Below are 21,838 nucleotides of genomic sequence, written 5' to 3'. Positions count from 1 at the left end.
AAGTTCCTGAAACCTGCCGATTTAAGTCTGATTCTGTAATGAAGCTGTTTAATAGTTAATTTGCTTCTATTTTATATGTATAGAAAATGATTTTCCTACCATCATTATACAGCAAAATACTGTATATCGGAAGCAAGTCTTTGCATAGCAATTGATGAGCTTCAAAATTACTAGCAGCCATTTTGTAGTGGGGTTTGTAGCTGGTTGCTGTGCTGTGTTTAGGGCCATTCCTATAATGAGGCAAACGGAGGCTGTTGCCTCAGGCGGTATCTCTTTGGGTCATGTGGGCCGCTCTGCTGCACAATGTTTGCAGTGCTCCTGCCGTCCCCTTTCCAGCCAGAGCATCCTGGGAGATGTGTAAGGGCCATAAATCATCCCGCCCAGCCCTTAGCAATCACCAGTGTAGCCCAAATATTAGGCAGGAGGCAGTGTAGTGGTATGCAGTATTATAGGCTCTGCAATGCATGGTCTCCTTATACTCTGTGACCATATAGCAAAGCAGGTTCAAGCAGCACACATATATGTACATTAAACTGCATGGCAAGCCACAACTTTTTTTTTGTTTTGTATAAAGATAAGATAAAGGAAATGGCTTGAACATCTGTTGGGTTTTACAGTTATCTGGGGCTCAATTAGAGATTTCTTCTCTCCTTCTGTCCCAGTGACAACGGTTTCACCCAACAGGAAGTGAGGGGAAATCTGCAAAAGGGGCACAGACAGAGGTTACAATATGGCAAGGTTACCTTTCCCTACTCTTATGTTTTTGACTTGATATACTTTAAATTGCAACGTTTCTGGCAGGTCACATAGATGCAACCTATGTTTCAGCACTGTAGCTAACTGTTGGACTGCAGCTGTCCCTTTTATATAAGAACTCCGGGCATATTAAACAGTACCCTTGCAGTTGGGCTACCCTCACCCCGCCAGACTTAAATACTCGTTTTGGTCTACAGTGTAAAATTAACATATATAATCCCCTGATCCTCGGTCCTGCAGCGGTAACCGCTCACCTCTCTCCTCATTTCCTGCTGTGGAATGTCCCTCGGCCGTCCTTGCATCCAATGCAAATGAAAGGACGTGATGATGTCACGGGTCCTTGGACTGAGGGAGATGAGGCTGCAGGGACCTAGATCGCAGCCAGGCGGGACTGAGAATCAGGTGAGTATATCTTTATTATTTTAGACCCTAGACCAAAATCAGCAGTTAACCCTTGAAGTGCGAGTGTAGCCCCACTGCAAGGGTTAATGTTTAATATGCCCAGAATTCCTCTTTAACTCTCCCTTAATTATGAAATATTACACTAAAATGTATCAGCAATTCATTCAATTCTTTTACAATGATATATAATGGAAGAGAGGGCTGCCAATCAGAGCTGTCACTTTTATATATAGAACCAATAGGCTGAATGCTGTTAGACACAACAAACATGGCTGCCGGTGATGGAGCATTCAGTAGAAGCGGTGCCCACCCTTCTTGTCAGTGTGAATACCACTCTCTGCATCTGGTCAGGTACATCATTTCCCAATTTCTTCTCATCATCCAATCAGGCAGCGTATAAGCCAACCTGATTCCTCCCAGCTGCAGGGTAACAGATATTCCTTTGTTTACAGGAGATAGAAGTGCAAAAACGTCCATTTTACATTTTTTTTTCTGGTTTGTATAATTTTGTTTTAAAAATATATATTTTTTTATGGAATTTCTGTAAAGTTAATTGATGTTATAATTCTGGTGGGCAATAAGCATAGTCACTATCGTAATCCATGTGGAAATCATTAATAAATTGTTTAAATCTGTGAACAGTCCAGTTTCTTGTTGGTGGAGATGTCATTCTGGACTCGCACGAGCCTGTGATTTGGGCCGGATGAGCTGATGTTTTATTATGAAGAGGATATGTCAGGAAACAGCAGCACCACCTTTAAATATCTGACATTAATCTGGTGGCTGATGACTGTCAGTGTACACTCACTCGTGCAGAAGCCCCTGCCAGGTCTCCATGTTGCATCATGGACATAACACCATCCATATGCCGCCTACCTCACATTCCAGCTATGAAGCTGTATAATGAGTAGGCAAGTGGCATGGAGGAATCCGGGAGAGCTGCAGGGGACCCAGAAGATTAAGGGCTCATTCACACCATATGCAGTGACACAGAAAACAATTATTTTCACATCACATTGCTGCTTTGAGGTAGGTTACAATGTGTAGAAATGCGGGTATGTTCCATTGCATAGAGATGAATAAAATGTCATTTAGGACATTTCAATAAATTAAAAACTGGTAAACAGCGTTTTGCATTGTAACAACGCATGTACACGAAGGATGCCAGCCCGGACGCTAAAAAAAGGGCGGGTGTGAATGGGGCCTAACACTGCCAGCAGGAGACATTCAGTCACTTCTTATATGACAGGGTCTCGTTAAAGAAAACCTTTACTGAGAGGAAGAGGACCACCTTTACTGACCATGCTAGTTGGCTGTCTGGCTTCAAATACTTTGTCAGTAAGCTGGAACAAGACGGTCAGAACTTGTGATCTGCATTCTGGTCTCAGTGACTCCAATAATACTGAAGAAAGTGGACCAGCATGACACTAGGCAGCTGGCATTCTCATGTACAAGAGTCTACGGTGAAGCAGTGTTAATTTTGTTAACGAATAATTTTCATCATGGTTCTTGTCAGCAACACTATTACAGTCACGTAGTCACGTGATCATGTCCTGACGAAGGGGGACGTGCCCCAGAAACGCGTCGACACTTCAGTGCTTTATACAGGACACGTTATCCGGATTCTCTTACTGCTCCGGTTTTACTGTGCTACAGCTTGTTTCAAACTTCAGTATTGTGAGTACCTGTCAGTTCACCTCGCCTGTTCTTTTGGAATAAACGATACTGCACTAGGAAAGGCTCCCCTTTTGTTTTTTTGACTAAAGGTGCCCATACACCTTAAGATAATCGTATGCGATTGACTTTTCGTACGACAATCGTAACGTGTGAATGTAGTGCCCGACCAATAGTACGATTTGACAGCCAAGCATGTTTGAAAACTTTGGTCAATCGTACAATGTTTGCATGGTTGGTGGCGTTTCTTTCCATCAAAAGTCGTACGATTAACACTTCGTATACAAAAATAATTGCAGTCAATTACCGCAAGTCGTGTTTTTTTCTTTTAACTACCACTGATTGAACCTTTCGCTAATCGGGGCAGGATGGGGCCGTCGTACGACGGTTCGATCATCGGACGAAAAGTTTTGTCCGATAATCGTAAGGTGTATGGCCACCTTAACACTAAATAAAAACTTAGTTATGATGACTAAAACAGAAATATATGGACATGTCGGTCGACTAACTAAAACATTAGAGAGGTATTTAGGAAGAGCTCCAATCAGAACTAATCTCTTTGGACTTCCAGCTCTGGTTCCATCCTGAATGGACAGTGAATAGGTAATATGTGCAATGGCATTACAGCCAGTATAGTTTTCCATATTTTAGAGTTGCACTTCTGCTTGAAAGAATGAAGAATGTCACATGCAAGTTATTATAATCAATGCATCTAATCACCGGTCCTTTGGTGAAAATATTCCATAGTATGGTTCCTTTATAAGATTTTATCTCATTTTAAGATGACATGTTATATATCACAACAGTTGCCAGGTCTGTATTTGCATGTTGAAACCTTAATACCAGAAGTAATAACACATTAACATGTTTACTCCAGGAGTATATATTACATTTGAAAATTCTTAATGACTCTACCTAAACCCACAAGATTGTAGTAGAGTACATCTACTGAAGATTTAGTCCACCAAAATCTTGTGATATTTGACAAACAATTCAGATGAGTAAAACTAAATGGCATTTTAGATCAAGACTGAAACAAAATTAACACTGCAGTAAGGAGAGATGCCTAAAAAGAAATAAAAGCATCTCCACATGGTCGTCATCCTCCTGGATCTCTTATAGATCCAGTGTTCGGCTTTCCACCACCCATAAACACTACACCAAAAGCATTATTTATCCATTTTAAACCTGAAGGGACCACAAAGAATTCCATTTTGCATCCATTAAATAACCCTGGTGTGTGTGTGTGTGTGTGTGTGTGTGTGTGTGTGTGTTTTTTTTAGCCTATATTTGGCTTGTATTCAGCACCCTGTCATCCCTTCCACAGCCTGTAGTGATCTGAGCCATCAAGCTTTGCTGTATGCACATGTACAAGTCATCAACATTACAAGATGAAAGAGCAGAGGGATGACCTGACCAGTCTATTGTTGCTCCATTACTGTCCAATCATAGGCTGCAGTGGGGGGAGATGACCCATCTGTAATGCATACGCCAGGTCAGCCCCATGGCAGCAGTGTAGTGTCAGGATTGACTTAAGAAAAATACAGAATTTGCCAGGTTGCTGGTAAAGAGATGACTTTACTGCAGTTATTAGCAAGCTGAATGCAATATGTGGAAACCATTTGTAACAAAGCATGGTTTGAAATTAAGAACAGACAACTCGGATTTATATTTTATTCCTTTAAGCTGTTTGCCTGGAGTTTCCTTGTGAACAGGTCCACACTACTTTTAGACAAGTACAAGGAATAGATCACATGGTTTCCATTATAATAAATAAAGACAACGTCACAAATAACTGCTGCCATCACAAAAGCCAGACTGGGGCAGGCGTGTAACACAAGGGGTCATCGGAGGAGAGACAATGAGTGACGAACACAAATGGAGGAAGCGACAGATGCTGCAACTGTTAGTACAAGGCACAGCATGTCTTACAGCTTGTGCAGGAGCACGCAACACACTGGATAACCAGCTGCCACAAGCCCGTGCACATCATAAGTGATCACAGAAGGCAAGAGCAGGGTGAGGGACTAGAACCATGAGAGGAGAGTGTGAAATAGTCAAGGCTCCTGTTGCCGAGGATTTAGGGCTTCTACACGTTCTGTAAGACATTTCCTCTTCGATCTGGAGGCAGGACTAATGTCTAGGAATTGTGACCACAACACCTGCCACAGGCTGCTTCTATATACATATATTAAAACAGGCCGAGCACATAAAATGGAGCCAACAACTGAAAAATGAACATAAAATATTCAGGAATTTCACTTCTGTACACTAGGAGAGCTGTATGGCAGTAAATGGCAGCACTCAGTCCAAGAACTTGCGGTTTGTGTTCACCCCAAACAAAGCAACTCGAATTTCTGGCATCATCTGAAAGAAAAGGCAACAAAATCAGTAAAGGTCATGGCAAAGCATTATCAGATCTGTCATACTGGAGAAGTGTTTCTCCTCTCCAACCCAAAAGCTCTGCACTGCTGGAGGACTCTGCTCCTTCCTCCATCCAACTCTCCCCCTCTGCTGGAGGACTCTGCTCCTTCCAACTCTCCCCCTCTGCTGGAGGACTCTGCTCCTTCCTCCATCCAACTCTCCCCCTCTGCTGGAGGACTCTCCTCCTTCCTCCTTCCAACTCTCCCCTCTGCTGGAGGACTCTGCTCCTTCCTCCATCCAACTCTCCCCTCTGCTGGAGGACTCTGCTCCTTCCTCCATCCAACTCTCCCCTCTGCTGGAGGACTCTGCTCCTTCCATCTCTCCACTCTGCTCCTTCCTCCTTCCAACTCTCCACTCTGCTGGAGGACTCTGCTCCTTCCTCCATCCAACTCTCCACTCTGCTGGAGGACTCTGCTCCACCCATCCACACTACTCCCTTATTTATGTCATTCTCTTCTGAAATATTTGAGGAAAGAGCAGAGTCCTCAAGCAGTGCACTAGTCTCTCCTGACATACTAAGATAAAAAAAGTATCCAAGGACACTTACTTGCTGGGCGATGAGGTCCAGCCGGCTCTCCAGTGTGTTTGCCACCTTTATCTTGCCATCTGCGTTGTACATCTCGACACCTCCAGCACTGGGAGAAGAAAAAGCCTTATTAAGCAAGACGGTGCAACAACAACCAAGTTTAAATTTACTGTAGTCATATAAAAGGCATGTTCAGAGGAGGTTTCGGGGGGGGGAAATGGGAGAAATCAGTAGTTTCAGCACACAAGTTGTAGCTTTCGGAGCTCAATAAATCTAGCATCCCAGGGGTTAATCAGTGTTGGGGTATTAGAGCAGTTGATAAAGACGGTTAAAGAAAAATATACATACACAAATATTTTAAAAAAAGCCAGCAGGGTGTTAATCATTCCACAGTCCTTTAAATAAATGTATATTATGCAGATCTTACATCTCGGGGGCCAGGTATCCCTCCTGGTCTATAAACACCTCCACATCTCTTTTCGTTGCGGCCTTGTAGATGGGAATATTTTTCTGCACAGAATTCTAGGAGGGTAAAAGCAGCAGATGTAATGCCGATTAAATAAGCTTGAAGGAAGCATGGTTAGACTTTCCAGTTATGCAGATCTCTCTGTTTTTTTTTCAGGGTAGCGTTGGAGAGTGATTGATTATAGACAACCAACCCCCCTCCCCCAGACTGGCATTACAAAAAGGCACTGTGCCTTTTGGTGGATGCTGGAGAGTGTTAGGCCCCTTTCACACGGGTTGATCAGGAGAGGAGCCACTGATCACAGAGGTATGGAGTGATGTCCCTGCTGTGACATCCCTGTCCGTACAGTTTTTACCTCCATCTTGGAAGAAAAAAAATTAAAACTGCAATCACCAAACCCCATGTCAGTCTATGGGGAATTGGATGTGAACGGACGTGTGTCAGTTTACATCAGATTACCCCCCGATCCAGATCTCCAATCTGTTTGTTTTTCTGGACCTGGCTGGAGTCGCCTGTCCGTTTACACATGGCTGCCCATAGACTTACACGGGGCATCCGATTGGGGGTCCATATGTCAGTCTGTCAGGCAGACCCATCAGACCAACCTGTGTGAAAGGGGCCTAAAGGTCTACCTCTTTGAGACCCTACCTGGGTTGCTGGGTCTGCACACCTGCTGTGCCCATTATGAGGGGCTCCCAACATCTGTGCCAAGTTTCCTGGGTTTGTACACCTGCTGTGCCCATTGAGGGGTCCCCACCATTCCTGCTGGATTTAAACTTTATATATTAGAGATAAAATTACAGGAAGCATTGGGACACAGAGGTGTATGGGGACATACGAAAAGTCTCTCTCTCAATGTATTGCTCCATCATCCAATAACTGGCATATGAGCACAAGTTTCTCTGCACAGCCATCTTCTGATATCTCTTACCCTAAGGAGTTGCACGTCCTCCTTACGACACCGGATAAAGACCTTTGATTCCAGTAGCTGGTACAGGCCCTGAAGACAGGAAGGAGATCAGTTAGGAATGGAGAACAGCTATCAGTGTATAGAGTACAGATAAATTACATCCGACCTTTACCTGTAAAACCAGTCCATCCAACAGGGCCTGGTATCGTGGAGGTTCCTTCACCACTCGTGCCAGCCGCTGCTTCGCCTCACTTAGGAGTTCCTAAGAGAACAACCAGTTAGAGAATTTGCAATTTGGCTCTTGATCATGAATGGAGTGCAACTGTAGTATTCAACTGCACCCGGAAACACCAGCAGACACCCCACCCAATCTAACAAGGGTCAAATCACCAAAATTAACATTATTTTCAGTAACAAGGTCAAAAAAAAAAAAAAAATCATTAGTTTGGGTTGCAGATCAATAAGGTGGAACTCTAGCCAAATCCATTTGTAAAATTTTGGATGCAGCAAGATATAGAAAACTATTCTGAAAAAGGCACAACAGTAAATCTCGCCTGAATTAGGGAAAAATTGCATCTGACAGCTGTCTAAAGAGCAAGTGTCCACGTTGGAAGATCCCCCTCTACTTCTCATCTGGTGACAACTGTAAAATTTTGGATTCCCTACTTGTTCCAAGGACAAATAGCAAGACTAGATCTACACAACAGGACAGCAAGCAACGCAAACCTGACAAACCCTTCACTACACCAGCCTTGGTCAACCAGGGTGCTGGGGCTCCCTGAGGTGTCACCCGTCTTCCTCAAGGGTGCCTCAATTTTTGTACAACGTCATGGCCTTCCGTGGTGCAAACAGGTTTCTCATGTGAAAAATGGGGTGTTAGAGAACACGAAGACTGATAGGAGAGGGATGCTTCTGATGTGGAGAGCTCCTGCTTTGAAGAGGGGAGCCTAGTGAGGAGGGATTTGGAAGGGGGGGCTCGTGTCAGTTTTTTCACACTTTTGCATGGGGTCCCCCCTTAAAACCCATACCAGATTCCTATCTGAGATAAGGGTCTCTTAAGGATTGGGAGGGGCCACACGTCGCTTTTTAAATTTTAGACTGGGGTGTCTGGGATTTTACACACTTGAGAAACACTGTCCTACACCATCCAGAGCTGGCCTTGCCTGCACAGTGTATGAGGTACATGGCCACGGGACAGTTTTAGCAAGGAATGTGTGGCCCCACATGACCACCAGCTTTTACACATGAGAATTCTGGAAAGTGTAGCCCGTCAGTGGGTGGAGGACTGCAGATTGGCTATTTAATACAAGAGTGTAAAAGAAAAAAGGCAGCAGACAGTTCCATTTGGTTCGGGGAGGGGGGTGAGGCATGCCCTGTGTAAAGAATGTGGAAATATCTGCTCAGAAATCCCACACACTGCCGCCATCCTCATGTTCCTCTTTCATGAGCTCCGAAACCAAATTGTGCAATGAAGAGACAGAAGGAAACGTTATGACAGAACATGGCGAAGCTTTATATGATCCTTCCCGACACAGCCATCCAAACAATATGGAGTCTCCCGTCACAGCAATGGCGGCTCCGCATACACCATGGAACAAAAAGGTTGCTGATAATCTAAGGAGGAGCTCCGGGTAGATCAGACAGTGCTGGAGAGAAGTTATACTCACGCCGATCAGGTCATCTCGAGCTTTCAAAACCTTCAATCGGGCTTGGTTCAGCAGATTGGACATCTGACTGAAAGACAGAAAGGAGGAGGAAGTGTGTGAGGGAGAACAGAACCAAAACACTCAGCAAGTGTCACCGGAGCTGCGGAATATGATCAGAGGCAGCGTGCGCTCCCGGCCAACATATTGTACTCACATCTTCTTCTGCTGCTCAATCTGCTTCTCCTTCTTCTCATAATACTCCATAATCTTTAGCCGCTGAGTCTGCACCAGGCGACCCTTCTCAATGTTAAACTCTTCCTCCGCCTGAAAATTTATACAAAAACTTAATGGCATTTTAAATAGCCAAATCAATGTTGTTACACAAACCTGACTCACTGCTGGATGACTCTTGTACTACATCCCCTGAAATACGTACTATGCACTGCCGGAGGACTCTGCTCCTTCCTTCAGCCAACTCTCCTCTCCTGAAATCCTCTGCCCTGCCAGAGGACTCTGCTCCTTCCTCTATCTAACGCTCCTCTCCTGAAATCCTCTGCCCTGCCAGAGGACTCTGCTCCTTCCTCTATCTAACGCTCCTCTCCTGAAATCCTCTGCCCTGCCAGAGGACTCTGCTCCTTCCTCTATCTAACGCTCCTCTCCTGAAATCCTCTGCCCTGCCAGAGGACTCTGCTCCTTCCTCTATCTAACGCTCCTCTCCTGAAATCCTCTGCCCTGCCAGAGGACTCTGCTCCTTCCTCTATCTAACGCTCCTCTCCTGAAATCCTCTGCCCTGCCAGAGGACTCTGCTCCTTCCTCTATCTAACGCTCCTCTCCTGAAATCCTCTGCCCTGCCAGAGGACTCTGCTCCTTCCTCTATCTAACGCTCCTCTCCTGAAATCCTCTGCCCTGCCAGAGGACTCTGCTCCTTCCTCTATCTAACGCTCCTCTCCTGAAATCCTCTGCCCTGCCAGAGGACTCTGCTCCTTCCTCTATCTAACGCTCCTCTCCTGAAATCCTCTGCCCTGCCAGAGGACTCTGCTCCTTCCTCTATCTAACGCTCCTCTCCTGAAATACTCTGCCCTGCCAGAGGACTCTGCTCCTTCCTCTATCTAACGCTCCTCTCCTGAAATCCTCTGCACTGCTGGAGTACTCTGCTCCTTCCTCTATCAAACTCTCCTGAAATCCTCTGCACAGTTGGAGGACACTGCTCCTTCCTCTCCTGAAATATTCTACCCTGCTGGAATTATAGTTTTATAACACTCTGAATCATCCAGGGTAATGCCAGAAGGCCTTTTAATAAGCAGCGTACATGTTCTAGGCTACAGTTCTCATGTGTATAGTGTGGTCCTGCTGTTCCTCAGGCACTCACCTTGGCATCAATCTCTTCTGCCTTTTCATTGGCTTCCTGCTCAATGAAAGCCATCATGTGTTTGATCTGGAAGACAAAAAAAACATTAGCATTATGCTAGAGACTGACCGCATGCCAGGCATGGCACAGCTTACAACAGGGGTGGGCAACTCCAGCCCTCCGGCTGTGCTTTACCTACAAATTCCAAAATGCCTCCGGGGGTCATGCTTGTAACTGTCAAGTCTTGCAATGCCTCATGGGACTTGTAGTTCCACAACATCTAGGGTGCCAAGGTAGATATTTATGAAATCTGCAGATTTCAGTTTATGGAAATTGGTCATTATTCGGGTGGTGCAGCAGAACGTGGGTTTCCTGCGCTTCCCTCCAACGCACCAAAGACATGCTGGTGGGTTAATTGGCCCTAGTATGCATGTACTTTTCACACAGAATTTCTGAGCGTCAGATATGATTGTACACCACAGCCAACATTGTAGTGAGGAATGTAACACCTGACTTACATCAGTGGGAGCTTCAGGAGCCCAATCGCTCAGCTACTGAGATCTCTCTAAAGAACAAATCTCAGCTCATTTCCTAGCATTGATTTTAGAGGAATACACATATTGTATGGAATGATCACCGTCACATATCTGGACACTATTAGGTTGAATCAGCAAACGATTATTCTCTCACACAAAAAATAAAAAGGAGGGGGGGGGGTGTTAATTCTCATCTCTGTCGTTGATTCTCTCTTCTCCCCCTGTAGGAATGGGGAAAGGAAAGGGGTGGGATCCTACCGGACCTCCCCAGCCAGCTAAAGAGCCCACCTCCCGCCTAAGCAGGGGTGGTCACACCCCAAATCCAGTATGAAGGTCAAGAGCAAAACCCAGTCAAGACAGGTGGTTCCCCAATGAGCCTATGTAGTCCATAGGAAATCTTAACGGGAGTGTTGATGTGTCGTGTACCCCGGCGTCGTTTTGAAATGCAACCAGCATGCCCAGGTTGTGGTAAATGTACCCAGCGTGTCTCTGGATGTGTGGATGAGTTCCTCCATCTCCCGGACTCTATCTTCTAAACCATTCTCCACTGGTTGGTGTGCACAAAGAACGCCGATGCACCAGGACACACATGCGGGCTGCGTTTTGCCATATGCATGGCCAGCGAAGCCGAGTATGGTTTATCGGTCAGCGTAGTATGGTGACCCAAGATCATTTTTATGAGCACGCTGTTAAATGATTGTGTGGGATAAAAGAATCTAGATCGGACTGTTTTCTGTAGACATGCAACCAGCATTACTCTATAAAGAGAACCTGTCAGTTAAATGTAAAGTTCTGCCCGAATCAAAATGCGGAAAATCCTTGACCTCGCTGAAACTAGCTTCCAGTCTCCAGCAACAGCTATTGCACTGTCCAATGAGAGCCCCTCTGCGGTCAGTAGAAGTGCCCTCATTGGATGGAAGTCCTGATTCCATCCAATTGGCCAACTATATGCACTGTTCCTCATCCACCAAGAGCCCCTATACAGATGTGCCCAACTAGCAAATACAGACTTTAATGTAAGACATAAGAGGAGGCAGACTGAGCGGTGACAGGGCCTCTTTGTAGACACTCATAACACTAGCTCTGAATTCCACAGATATTTAGGAAACAGAAGACGTTGGAGGTCACAGGGACTGCTCAGGTCATCTCACAAGTCAAGCATTGTGCCGCACAGGTAATCCACAACAACTTGCCAGCGACAGTCGTCAAAAGACCGATTCCCCTTCTCCTGGAGGGGTCTTTGCCCAACAGGCAGAACCAGCGACATGCCACTCCGGCATTGATCACCAGCCATGTTCTGCAGCATTTCACCAGGAGAGGACTGATGCCACAGGAGAGGGTAGTCAGTCTCTTGGCATCAATGTCGCTGGTAAGTTGCTGAGGATTGCTAGTGTGACACGGGCCTGTGATTGCGGAGCCGAGGTTGCACATGAAGTGACCAGAGGCAACTACACCTCAGAAATCTGGAGGGGAGATGCAGCATCAGAACAGACGCTCAGTGGTTAGCACTTCTGCCTTGCAGCACTGGGGGTCCCCGATTCAAATCCCAGTCAGGACACTACCTGCATGGAGTTTGCATGTTCTCCCTGTGCTTGTGTGGGTTTTCTCCGGGTACTCTGGTTTCCTCCCACACTGCAAAGACATGCTGGAAGGTTATTTAGCTCCTGTGAAAGTTGGCCCTGTATGCATGCGAGATAGGGACCTTAGATTGTAAGCTCCTTGAGGGCAGGGACTGATGTGAATGTGGACTATGTACAGCACTGTGTAAAGTGTCAGTGCTATATAAATGAATCAGAAGAGCTACAGAACCGAGCTATAGGACGGTGTCCTGACTTCTGTAAAGCATATGTCCAGCCAAAACATTTTTTAGCTTTGGATGGTAAAGGAAGGGGTGGGGGTGGGGGGGGTGAAAACCCCTGTTGGGTGTTTACCTCCGTGTGGGGCCCATTAGGCTAGGATCACATGGGTGGCAGACTTTTACCGCCCTCTGAAAAGCAATCGTTAGTGGGTGGTTGACAGTTGGTATACAGGCGTCCAGGAGGCGACACTGCCGCCTCTTTAATCCCAAGGTGGATTTTGCATTGCTGTACCGTGCCACCCCCAATGTACAAAGAGGTTGTGGCATGATCACATTTTGCACGTGGCACCTTCTGCCAAACATGACAGGTGTGACAAGTGGCCGCCATGTTGGATCTTAGTTGGGCAACCTTTGCAGCCGAAGTGAATGAGACCTAAAAGATTTATACTCCTGGTGACAATGGTTCCACTAGACAAGAAGTGAGGGGGGGGGGGGGGGCTGTACAAAAGCAAAAACAGCACTATAACCCCCCTTTCTGCAAGGGGGGTGAAACTTGTGTACAGGTTTCCTAGTTCAGTCCAACTGCTGCAGACATAAGAGCTGGATGATGGTGTCCCCCCCTCAATAGGCTCCCCAGTATTTGAAGCATTATGGACATTCTATCTGTAAGAAAGCAGGATCTCTACAATGGGAGGAGCTGGGGGAATCATCACTGTCAGAAGCTTAGAAGTGTGAAGCCCAACCTAGCTTATATGACATGAAGAGGACCTGTCTACACACCTAAGCCCACTGTTTACAGGAGGGACAGGCTCTGTTGTTCCCCAAACACAGCGTCCGCCTCCTCCTACACACGATTCCTGCTCCAGCTGGATGCCATCTAACCTGAGACTCGCCATCGTTCCAGCCAGGAGCAGAACGAACCGACATCGCTGTTTATAGTCAACAACAGGCGAGCCGCTGACCTGGAAATGCAGCCTGAAGTGTCAGCGTTCAGCCCGGTGCTGGCTTAGTAGCCTGCAGACTTCAGTGCTGCCCTTTCCATGTTCGTATTAGAAGCTTCCAATGTAATTTGCACCCAATACAGGGGAATAACAAAGGGTGATATTGCTTTGGAGGGCGGCTTCCCCCCCCCCCCCCCCCTCTCTTCTCCTTCCCCTCCCTTCTCCTTCCTCTCCTTCCTTACTTTTCGTTCCTGTCTGTCATACGGATCCTCTGGCTGCAATGTTTTCCGAGTCACTGACCTGCAAAAAATAGAAATAGGAGCATACTTCTATCAGGACAGGGGCACTTCAACACTGAGGCTCTCCACAAAAAGGCAGCCACCGATCGACCTCATAGCTCCCTACACTTAACCCATCATGCAACACCAGCGGCCATGTGTAGGAAGCACCATAGAAGTGGCACCATGCTGGGAGTTGTAGTTTCTCCCCAGGCAGCCCAGTGTTGAATCCCTCCTGCGGTCCCCAGGAATAATGACATGTTGTATGAACACAATGGACAATCTTAGTTCCTGATTCTGCCGTCATGTGACCGTCACCAATTCCCCACACTGGTCAGATGATCAGCACTGACTCAGAGAGAGCGGGGATCAACACTACTCGTCCTGTCTGGGCTCTTGATTTTATAGAAATGGCCTATAACTAAGTACCTCATCGAGACCCGGGGGGGGGGGGGGGGGGGGGTTACCAACACCATAATGGTGGATATTAGATAAGAACATGTTCAATGGATACCCAACATGGCTGGGCACAGCTGCTGCAGAACCTCTTATAGATGCAGAGGTACAGCAAATAATCCATCATGGGAACCCCCACATCTCAATGCAGAGACCCCCGTGCATCCCTTTCATCCTGTTGGAGCAACCCCATCCCCTCACCCTATGGGAATCCTATCTGCCTCTTCACACAAAAAACATCCCAGTCACCCCCTCTCGACTCTGGAAGACCCCCAAGGTGGAGGGGGGGCGTGAAGGGGGGGGGACCCCCATACTAAGAAAATACTCCAATCCACCCACTAAGAGGAGAACTTCCATCTGGATTTATTTTTTTTCTGCTACAATAATGACAATTTTGGGCCTCAGAGATTATCGGGAGCCGTCCGCCCACATCACGGGGGTCGCTCCATCACATACTCCTCTCTCTCCTAAGGACCATGCACGCTCACCTGCTTCTGGACGTCGGCATCGCTGAGCGCCATGTTGAACGGATCGGGGGAATCGAAGATGTACAATGACACCAACCGTCTGGTAGTCTTCTTATACGGAGATCAGCTGACCAAGAGACCGCCCACTTCCGTGTCAGCTGACAGTCACCGGGGAAAGAAGGCGCACCCCGACCTGGGATGTGCCCCGCCCACCTGTCAAGTGGGTACCGCCCACAAGTCAGCCGAGTTCCGCCCTCTTCCTAGGTCTCCTCTGCATAAAGCAGCAAGGTCACAAGTGACATCTCACCTCTCCCAGTGATGCCTCCTCCTCCCCCACTGTGTATAACAACACCTCTCTGTATATGTACCCCCTCCCTGTGTATAACAACACCTCTCTGTATATGTACCCCCTCCCTGTGTATAACAACACCTCTCTGTATACACCCCCTCCTACCACTGATACCCCCCTCCCTGTGTATAACAACACCTCTCTGTCAGAGGTGTAGCAAGGTCATGGCGTGCCCGGGGGCAAGTCTTTCATTAGCCCCCCCTACGAACCAAACCATAGATCAATGGTCTGGATCCCTGCCTAGGTTTTCGCCTTCTGATCTACGGCAGAGGTGAGGCTTCAAATCGCCTCATTCTCCGGTGCTGCTTTGCTAATTTAGGAGCCACTTCTGGGCTCACTTCTATTTTCCCGATGCTGCCGCTTCTAATCTGTCGTGGAGGAGAGACTTGAATAAAGTAATATCAAGCCTCACCTCCGTGGTGGATCAGGAGGGGTGCTGCCGCACCAAAAGAGAGCACAGAAATGGGTATAAATACACTGATCCACCATGGAGGCCCACCACGTAGCAATGCATTATACAGCAATGCAGGATACCATCAGCTATAGAGGACTACAAATCCCAGCAATATATTATACAGCAATGTGATTTTTAGGTAGCCAGGAGGGTTGTGTGGGGTCTCATTTGGCCTGCGGGGGTCTCAGTTTGGGCTGTACAGATTCATTCATTATTATTATTATTAATAATAATTTTTATTTATTTTATTCTTTGTTACTTTTTATCAATTGTTTTTCATTTTTATTTGTTTTATTTTATTTTTTACTTTTGTCCACTTTTCTCACTTAACATTATTGCTATCACACAGGAGCAAACAAGCCCCTGTGTGATAGCATTTGGAGGTGACAGGTTCTCTTTATTGAACCTGTCACTTCCAATACAGGAGTTCTAGCACAATACTGTGCTGGAACTCCTGTGACAGTGGAGATGAGAAGGCTGCGAGTGCAGATGTCCTTCGCTCTGCTCCCCGCTCTCCATCCTGAAGTGATTGCCGTGGGTCCCCCAGAGGAGCGGGGAAGCCGAAAACCACGATGCTGAGGGAGGCGGGTGGTGGGGTACGCGGAGGGGACAGACCATGGAAGGGTGAGGAGGAGCGAGGGGGTGATGAGCAGGCTGTACAGACAGCCGCCTAAGATCACTTGTACAAAACGGATCCACTGCACTACATTTAACACTGCTTGCCCGAAGCAGGGCTAAATGTGGGAAAAAAACTACCCACCCGGCATTTGGAACTACATGTCCTAGACGTCAGGTGATACGAATTCCACAACCCTGCAGTAGTGACCACTCAGCCCGGCGGCAAGTGCCCCTCGCTACGCCACTGCTCTCTGTATATACCCCCTCCTACCACTGATACCCCCCTCCTGTGTATAACACCCCCCTACTTCTGCATACCACCTCTTAATACCCCCCTCCTATCTCTCTATACCAGCTTCTACCGCTATATACCCCCTCCTATCTCTATATACCACCTCTTACTACTGTATACCACCTACCTAGCTTTGTATACTCCCTCCGATCACTGTATATACCACCTCTGTATACCGCCTAGCTCTGTATACCCCCACCTACCACCTTCTACCTCTGTATACAACCTACCTAGCTCTGTATACCCCACCTACCTCCTTCTACCTCTGTATACCACCTACCTAGCTCGGTTTATCCCTCTCCTACCTCTTTATAGCCTTGCCTACCTTCTTCTATATACACCCTTCTACTTCTATATACCCCATCTTACATGTTTACCCTCAACTACCTCTATATACCTCCTCTTAACTCGGTATATCCCCACCTACCTACTTCTATATACCTACTATATTCTGTATAATGATATATATTCTGTATACACGGGGAGATATTCTGTATAATGATATATATTCTGTATACACAGGTAGATATTCTGTATAATGATATATATTCTGTATACACGGGGAGATATTCTGTATAATGATATATATTCTGTATACACGGGGAGATATTCTGTATAATGATATATATTCTGTATACACAGGTACATATTCTGTATAATGATATATATTCTGTATACAGAGGGAGATATTCTGTGTACACAGTTCAGCCAGAGGTGACTCAGTGTCAAAGGACGCTGTGTCCCTTTAACAGGACACGCTCCCTCTTGCGTCTGTCCCCCGCCTACTGGAATCTAGGCCAACCCAGAGCTGGCTACTTTGCACTCCAAGCCTCGCTTTAACTAGTGGCCCCCACCGCCCTCCTATAGTTGACCTTGCTTTTGTTTAGAACCGCCTATAATGCCTAACTCTGGGTCTGATTGGTTGTCCCTTCTGCGCTCGGGGCAACCAAGGGGCGTGGCACCTGCCTCCTTGCGTTTTGACGGTCGCCCTCGCACGTCGGCGCGGACAGCTCCGCCCCCCATCATGGCTGCGGCTCCTGTGTAGAGCGGAGCCGGGACAGGAGGGACCGCTCAGCTCGAGCTGCGGCCAAAGGTGAGCGGGGCGGCGGCCTGGGGTCTGTCTCTTACTCAAGGGCCTGAGGGAGGACGGGGGGTATATTCCTCTAAGGGAGCCGTCTGTATTCTGTCAACCCCCATCCCAGAGTGACATCTGCCCCTCTCCTAGAACAATTGCCCCGGGGAACGCCCACCTCATTACCATAGTAATGCTTTGGTGATATCTGTCGCCCCCCGTGGAGGACTATGGTCTATTTAACTCCAGCTGCCCCCAATCTATACAAATACCCCCTCCCATTTATAGAGGACTGCTCCTGCAAACTACCCTTCTCCCCAGAGTACTTCACCTATACAGGGAGCTACCCTCCCCGTGCTGAGTACTTACCCCTCCCATTCAATGACTACCCCCCTTCTGAGTACTTACCCCTCCCATTCAATGACTACCCCCCTTCTGAGTACTTACCCCTCCCATTCAATGACTACCCCCCTTCTGAGTACTTACCCCTCCCATTCAATGACTACCCCCCTTCTGAGTACTTACCCCTCCCATTCAATGACTACCCCCCTTCTGAGTACTTACCCCTCCCATTCAATGACTACCCCCCTTCTGAGTACTTACCCCTCCCATTCAATGACTACCCCCCTTCTGAGTACTTACCCCTCCCATTCAATGACTACCCCCCTTCTGAGTACTTACCCCTCCCATTCAATGACTACCCCCCTTCTGAGTACTTACCCCTCCCATTCAATGACTACCCCCCTTCTGAGTACTTACCCCCTCCTATTCCATGACTACCCCCCCTTCAGAGTACTTACCCCTCCTATTCACGGACTACCCTCCCTTCACAGAGTACTTACCTCACCTATACAGGAAACTACTGCCCCCTCCACAGAATACTTACCTCCGCTATATGAAGTTCTTACCCCTTGTATAGGGGCAGGATGTCAAACTGCCCCTCCTACTACTGTAATATTTACCCCATGTGAGGAGGAGACACAAGACCCACCCTCTTTACTAAGGGACTGAGGGAAGGATTGCACCCTGCCCCCTCTGTAGAGGCCTATCTTAATGGATGGAGGTGGGGGGGACACTATGACCTGCAAGCGTGATTCTTTTGACCCCCCCTGACATGTACCCTCAGTTGTAAGGTCAGCACAGTCACCCTCTGCCCCCTTCTCTTCTGCCATCCCAGACATCAATGTAAAATGTGCCCCCTAGTGGTGGGAGAATGCCTTTCCCTCATGACCTGACGCAGGACAGTCACCCCTCTAATAGTGTCTCTGTGCTCCACATTCTGACCCAGATGGTGAGAGCCCCTCATAATGGGCACAGCAGGTGTACAGACCCAGGAACTCAGCACAGGGATGGAGGGAGACCCTCATAATGGGCACAGCAGGTGTACAGACCCAGGAACTCAGCACAGGGATGGTGGGAGCCCCCCCTAATAATGGGCACAGCAGGTGTATAGGCCCAGGAACTCAGCACAGGGATGGAGGGAGACCCTCATAATGGGCACAGCAGGTGAACAGACCCAGGAACTCAGCACAGGGATGGTGGGAGCCCCTCATAATGGGCACAGCAGGTGTACAGACCCAGGAACTCAGCACAGGGATGGAGGGAGACCCTCATAATGGGCACAGCAGGTGTACAGACCCAGGAACTCAGCACAGGGATGGTGGGAGCCCCTCATAATAGGCCCAGCAGGTGTACAGACCCAGGAACTCAGCACAGGGATGGTGGGAGCCCCCCCTAATAATGGGCACAGCAGGTGTATAGACCCAGGAACTCATCTCAGGGATGATGGTAGCCCCTCATAATGGGCACAACAGGTGTCGATCGAAGGGGCTTAAAGGAAATTTACATCTCCGGAACCCATCAGACACTGAAGTATCACGTTGAGGGGTGCTGTCCCTTTAAACCTGTCTGTAGCTGGCGGCAGTCTGTACATGCCCCCCCCCCACACCCTCCATATACATTGCTGTTACTCTGCCTGCCAGCTGATAATAAATGTCTCTCCTCCACAGTGGCCGCCCATGTGTTATAGTGCAGCTCTGGTATTATTGCTCCGCGTTATCAGCCCGCCACACTATTTGCAGCATCTGACAGCGGCTTGTAATGTCAGAAAGAGCGAAGGTTAATTAAAGGGAAATCTCACTTCATGTCTAATGCTTTGTCATGCTTCCTCCACTTCCCAACCGCTGCGTTCATGTACATTCAGTGTGCTTCGCTGTGCTCCTATGTGTGTGTGTGTATATCTGTATGTATATATAATATAAATATAATGTTATTTCTTTGACTTTTCTAACATTTAATCAATAAAAGCGGCACTTCAGGTCGGCAAGAAAAAGCATTATCCGGCGAAAGGGGATTTGAACTGAGCAATGTTGTAGTTTTCTTGCAGCGCGGCCCGAGCGACTCCTGCCGCGCGGCAAGAGGTTGAAGTAGTCGTAATCCCAGTCACTGAAATCTCACATCCTTAACAGGTTAAAGTTGTTTCAGAAGTCGGGTTCAATCTTATAAATCTGCAACTCTCATTAAAAAAATCCCCCGATGATCCTGCCAGGAAGGTCGTTGTGCAGGCACTTCCTGTTATAGGGTGACAACTTTCTCCCAGTTGTGCTACTGCATTGCCACCATGTCACATGCGCCCCTTTGTGGAGACTACAAGTGGCCATGCCGACATGCATTATAAAGGCACAGTCCATCGATGCCAGTATCAGGGAGCCGGTCCAGAGCAGTGATGTGCAGCCGACGCTGGAGGAGATCAGCTGCACTGAGGTGGGAATTGTAGTCCTGGCTCTGTTGCGGTCTGCTTTGTACAGTAGCTGACTATTGTATTTGGTGTCTTGATAGCCGCAGTATCTTTTTATTTATTTATTTATAAATAAGCCCGGATTTGGCCTTTAACCTTCCTGGCGGTAGAGGGTAAATTTTCCGTACCAAAAGCGGTAACCCCGAGCCACACTTGGGCATCTAAAGGGTTCCTTCCCTGCGAGTGCCGGCATTGCAGGGGGGCGGAACCGGCGAGAAATTCAAAAGTAAAAAAAGAAAAATACTGAGATAATCATACCGCCAGGGAGGTTAAACACTTCCAGCTTAAACTGGGATTTCTGGGTGTGAACTGGCGGCGAGTGACGAATAACGGTTGTATTTTTAGTATTACAATAGCTCAGGAAGATTGTCAATCGCAGGTTAGCCGGCCTGGAAAAGCGTCCGTCCAGCCGCTGCCTGACTGTTCCGAGCTGATTGTAGATCAGACTGAGCGCCTCCCCGCCCTGTACAGATAAGTCCACCGCTACAAGAGCAGAGCGATGTTTTTTAAAAGCCACCACCTTGGGGAGGTGCGCTGTGTGCGGCCAACAGAGAGCCGGAAAAACAAAAAGAACCAAAAAGTTTATTATTATCGCCATTTACAGCTCACAAAGGGATACATAGTAACTCGTTCCACATACAAGGCCCCGTTCACAGCTCAGGGATTTGCGGAATGACTCCTGAAGGGTGACAACGCTCAGGCTAGGTTCACTAGGTGCACTGCATGGCATGACATCTGGGATCGCGCGGTCCTGCAGAATGCAGGTAGCGATTGCCGCGCGGCCCCATTGATTTCAGTGGGGTGACATGCGGGCGGCAATCGCAGAAAAAAAAGGTACATGTACCTTTTTTTTTGCGATACGCGACGTGCGGCTGTTTTAGACGTGATCGTGGTCGGAAGTACGGGCGGAATACCACACCAGTAGAAAATAATGGCACCCACACTGTGATCGGTTCACACCTTGGCAACTCCTGACCATGTGGCAATCGTGCAGGTGAGTTGTTGTCTAGGTGTGAGCCTCAAGATGAGGAATCCTAATATTCTCAATGGGGCCCCCGCGCAGCCAAGCGTTGTCACCTGAAGTTAAAAATGGAAATGAGCTTCGTTGGGGCAGAACTGCACATTTTTAGATCCCTTTAATGGGAGCGCCTGGAAGATGCATTTTTGTGCACGTTTTTCAGGAGTAGCCTTTTAGAAGTCTGTCTGCTCCTGTACTGCACGTTGCATCTAAACGCACAACATGCCTCTAAATCACCTGCATATGCGTCACTCGGTGTGAATGGGCCTAAACCTTTCCTTGGTGATTGTATAGATGGGATGTACTGACGCATGTTGTGTTCTACATCCTAACGCAGTGATACTCAAACACACGTTCATGTACCCGGTGGGGGGTCAGTTCCAATAAATTAAAGGGGATCAGAAATTGATGACACGGCACGCTTCAGGGGCAGAAAAACAAAGCCCGACTACATGAACTCATATCTGTCCTGTGTTTATTATCTTAACTGACCCACCAAACAAAAAGCGTGCCTACCTCCAAATACAATAATGTCATATTGCAGATTACCAGTCCACAGATGTGGCGGCTGCATTAGTTTTCTCCCCCCCCCCCCCCTTTTTTCCCCCTC

General features: G+C 47.6%; 2 protein-coding genes across 4 annotated transcripts in view; one reads left to right on the top strand and one right to left on the bottom strand.

The window, feature by feature from the left end:
* Positions 1–5,076: 5,076 nt before the first annotated feature.
* Positions 5,077–14,784, bottom strand: ATP6V1E1 (ATPase H+ transporting V1 subunit E1). 3 transcript variants are annotated; one of them, XM_018562098.1, is made up of 9 exons: positions 14,650–14,783; positions 10,174–10,239; positions 9,019–9,128; positions 8,826–8,892; positions 7,331–7,420; positions 7,180–7,248; positions 6,210–6,304; positions 5,804–5,891; positions 5,077–5,199 (listed from the first exon to the last, which is right to left on the bottom strand). In XM_018562098.1, the coding sequence occupies exons 1-9, from the start codon at positions 14,680–14,682 to the stop codon at positions 5,137–5,139; spliced, it is 681 nt and encodes a 226-aa protein (XP_018417600.1). In that variant the 5' UTR covers positions 14,683–14,783; the 3' UTR covers positions 5,077–5,136. The 3 variants fall into 3 exon arrangements, with proteins under 3 accessions (XP_018417600.1, XP_018417601.1, XP_018417602.1); XM_018562099.1 differs by lacking the exon at positions 10,174–10,239 and having other exon boundaries at positions 14,650–14,784; XM_018562100.1 differs by lacking the exon at positions 7,331–7,420 and having other exon boundaries at positions 14,650–14,682.
* A 2,523-nt stretch (positions 14,785–17,307) lies between these two features.
* Positions 17,308–21,838, top strand: part of BCL2L13 (BCL2 like 13) — a 33,376-nt gene continuing 28,845 nt past the window's right edge. The window contains exon 1 of the mRNA XM_018562097.1: positions 17,308–17,434. The gene's annotated coding sequence lies outside the window, so the exon portion shown is untranslated. The remainder of the gene's footprint in view (positions 17,435–21,838) is intronic.

The sequence above is a fragment of the Nanorana parkeri genome, unplaced genomic scaffold, assembly GCF_000935625.1.
Source record: "Nanorana parkeri isolate BGI_ZX_2015 unplaced genomic scaffold, ASM93562v1 scaffold560, whole genome shotgun sequence".
Classification (NCBI taxonomy): Eukaryota; Metazoa; Chordata; class Amphibia; order Anura; family Dicroglossidae; genus Nanorana; species Nanorana parkeri.
Note: the sequence above shows the minus strand (reverse complement) of the source record. Positions and strands in the feature narration are given on the sequence as shown.

What these genes read in the sequence shown, in the direction of transcription:
- ATP6V1E1 (XM_018562098.1), bottom strand. Translation starts at nt 14,682, where the DNA reads ATGGCGCTCAGCGATGCCGACGTCCAGAAGCAG. An exon ending in ATTGAGCAGCAGAAGAAGAT is followed by an intron (nt 8,893 to 9,018) that starts GTGAGTACAATA and finishes TCTGTCTTTCAG; the next exon opens with TCAGATGTCCAATCTGCTGA. An exon ending in TGGATGGACTGGTTTTACAG is followed by an intron (nt 7,249 to 7,330) that starts GTAAAGGTCGGA and finishes TCCTGTCTTCAG; the next exon opens with GGCCTGTACCAGCTACTGGA.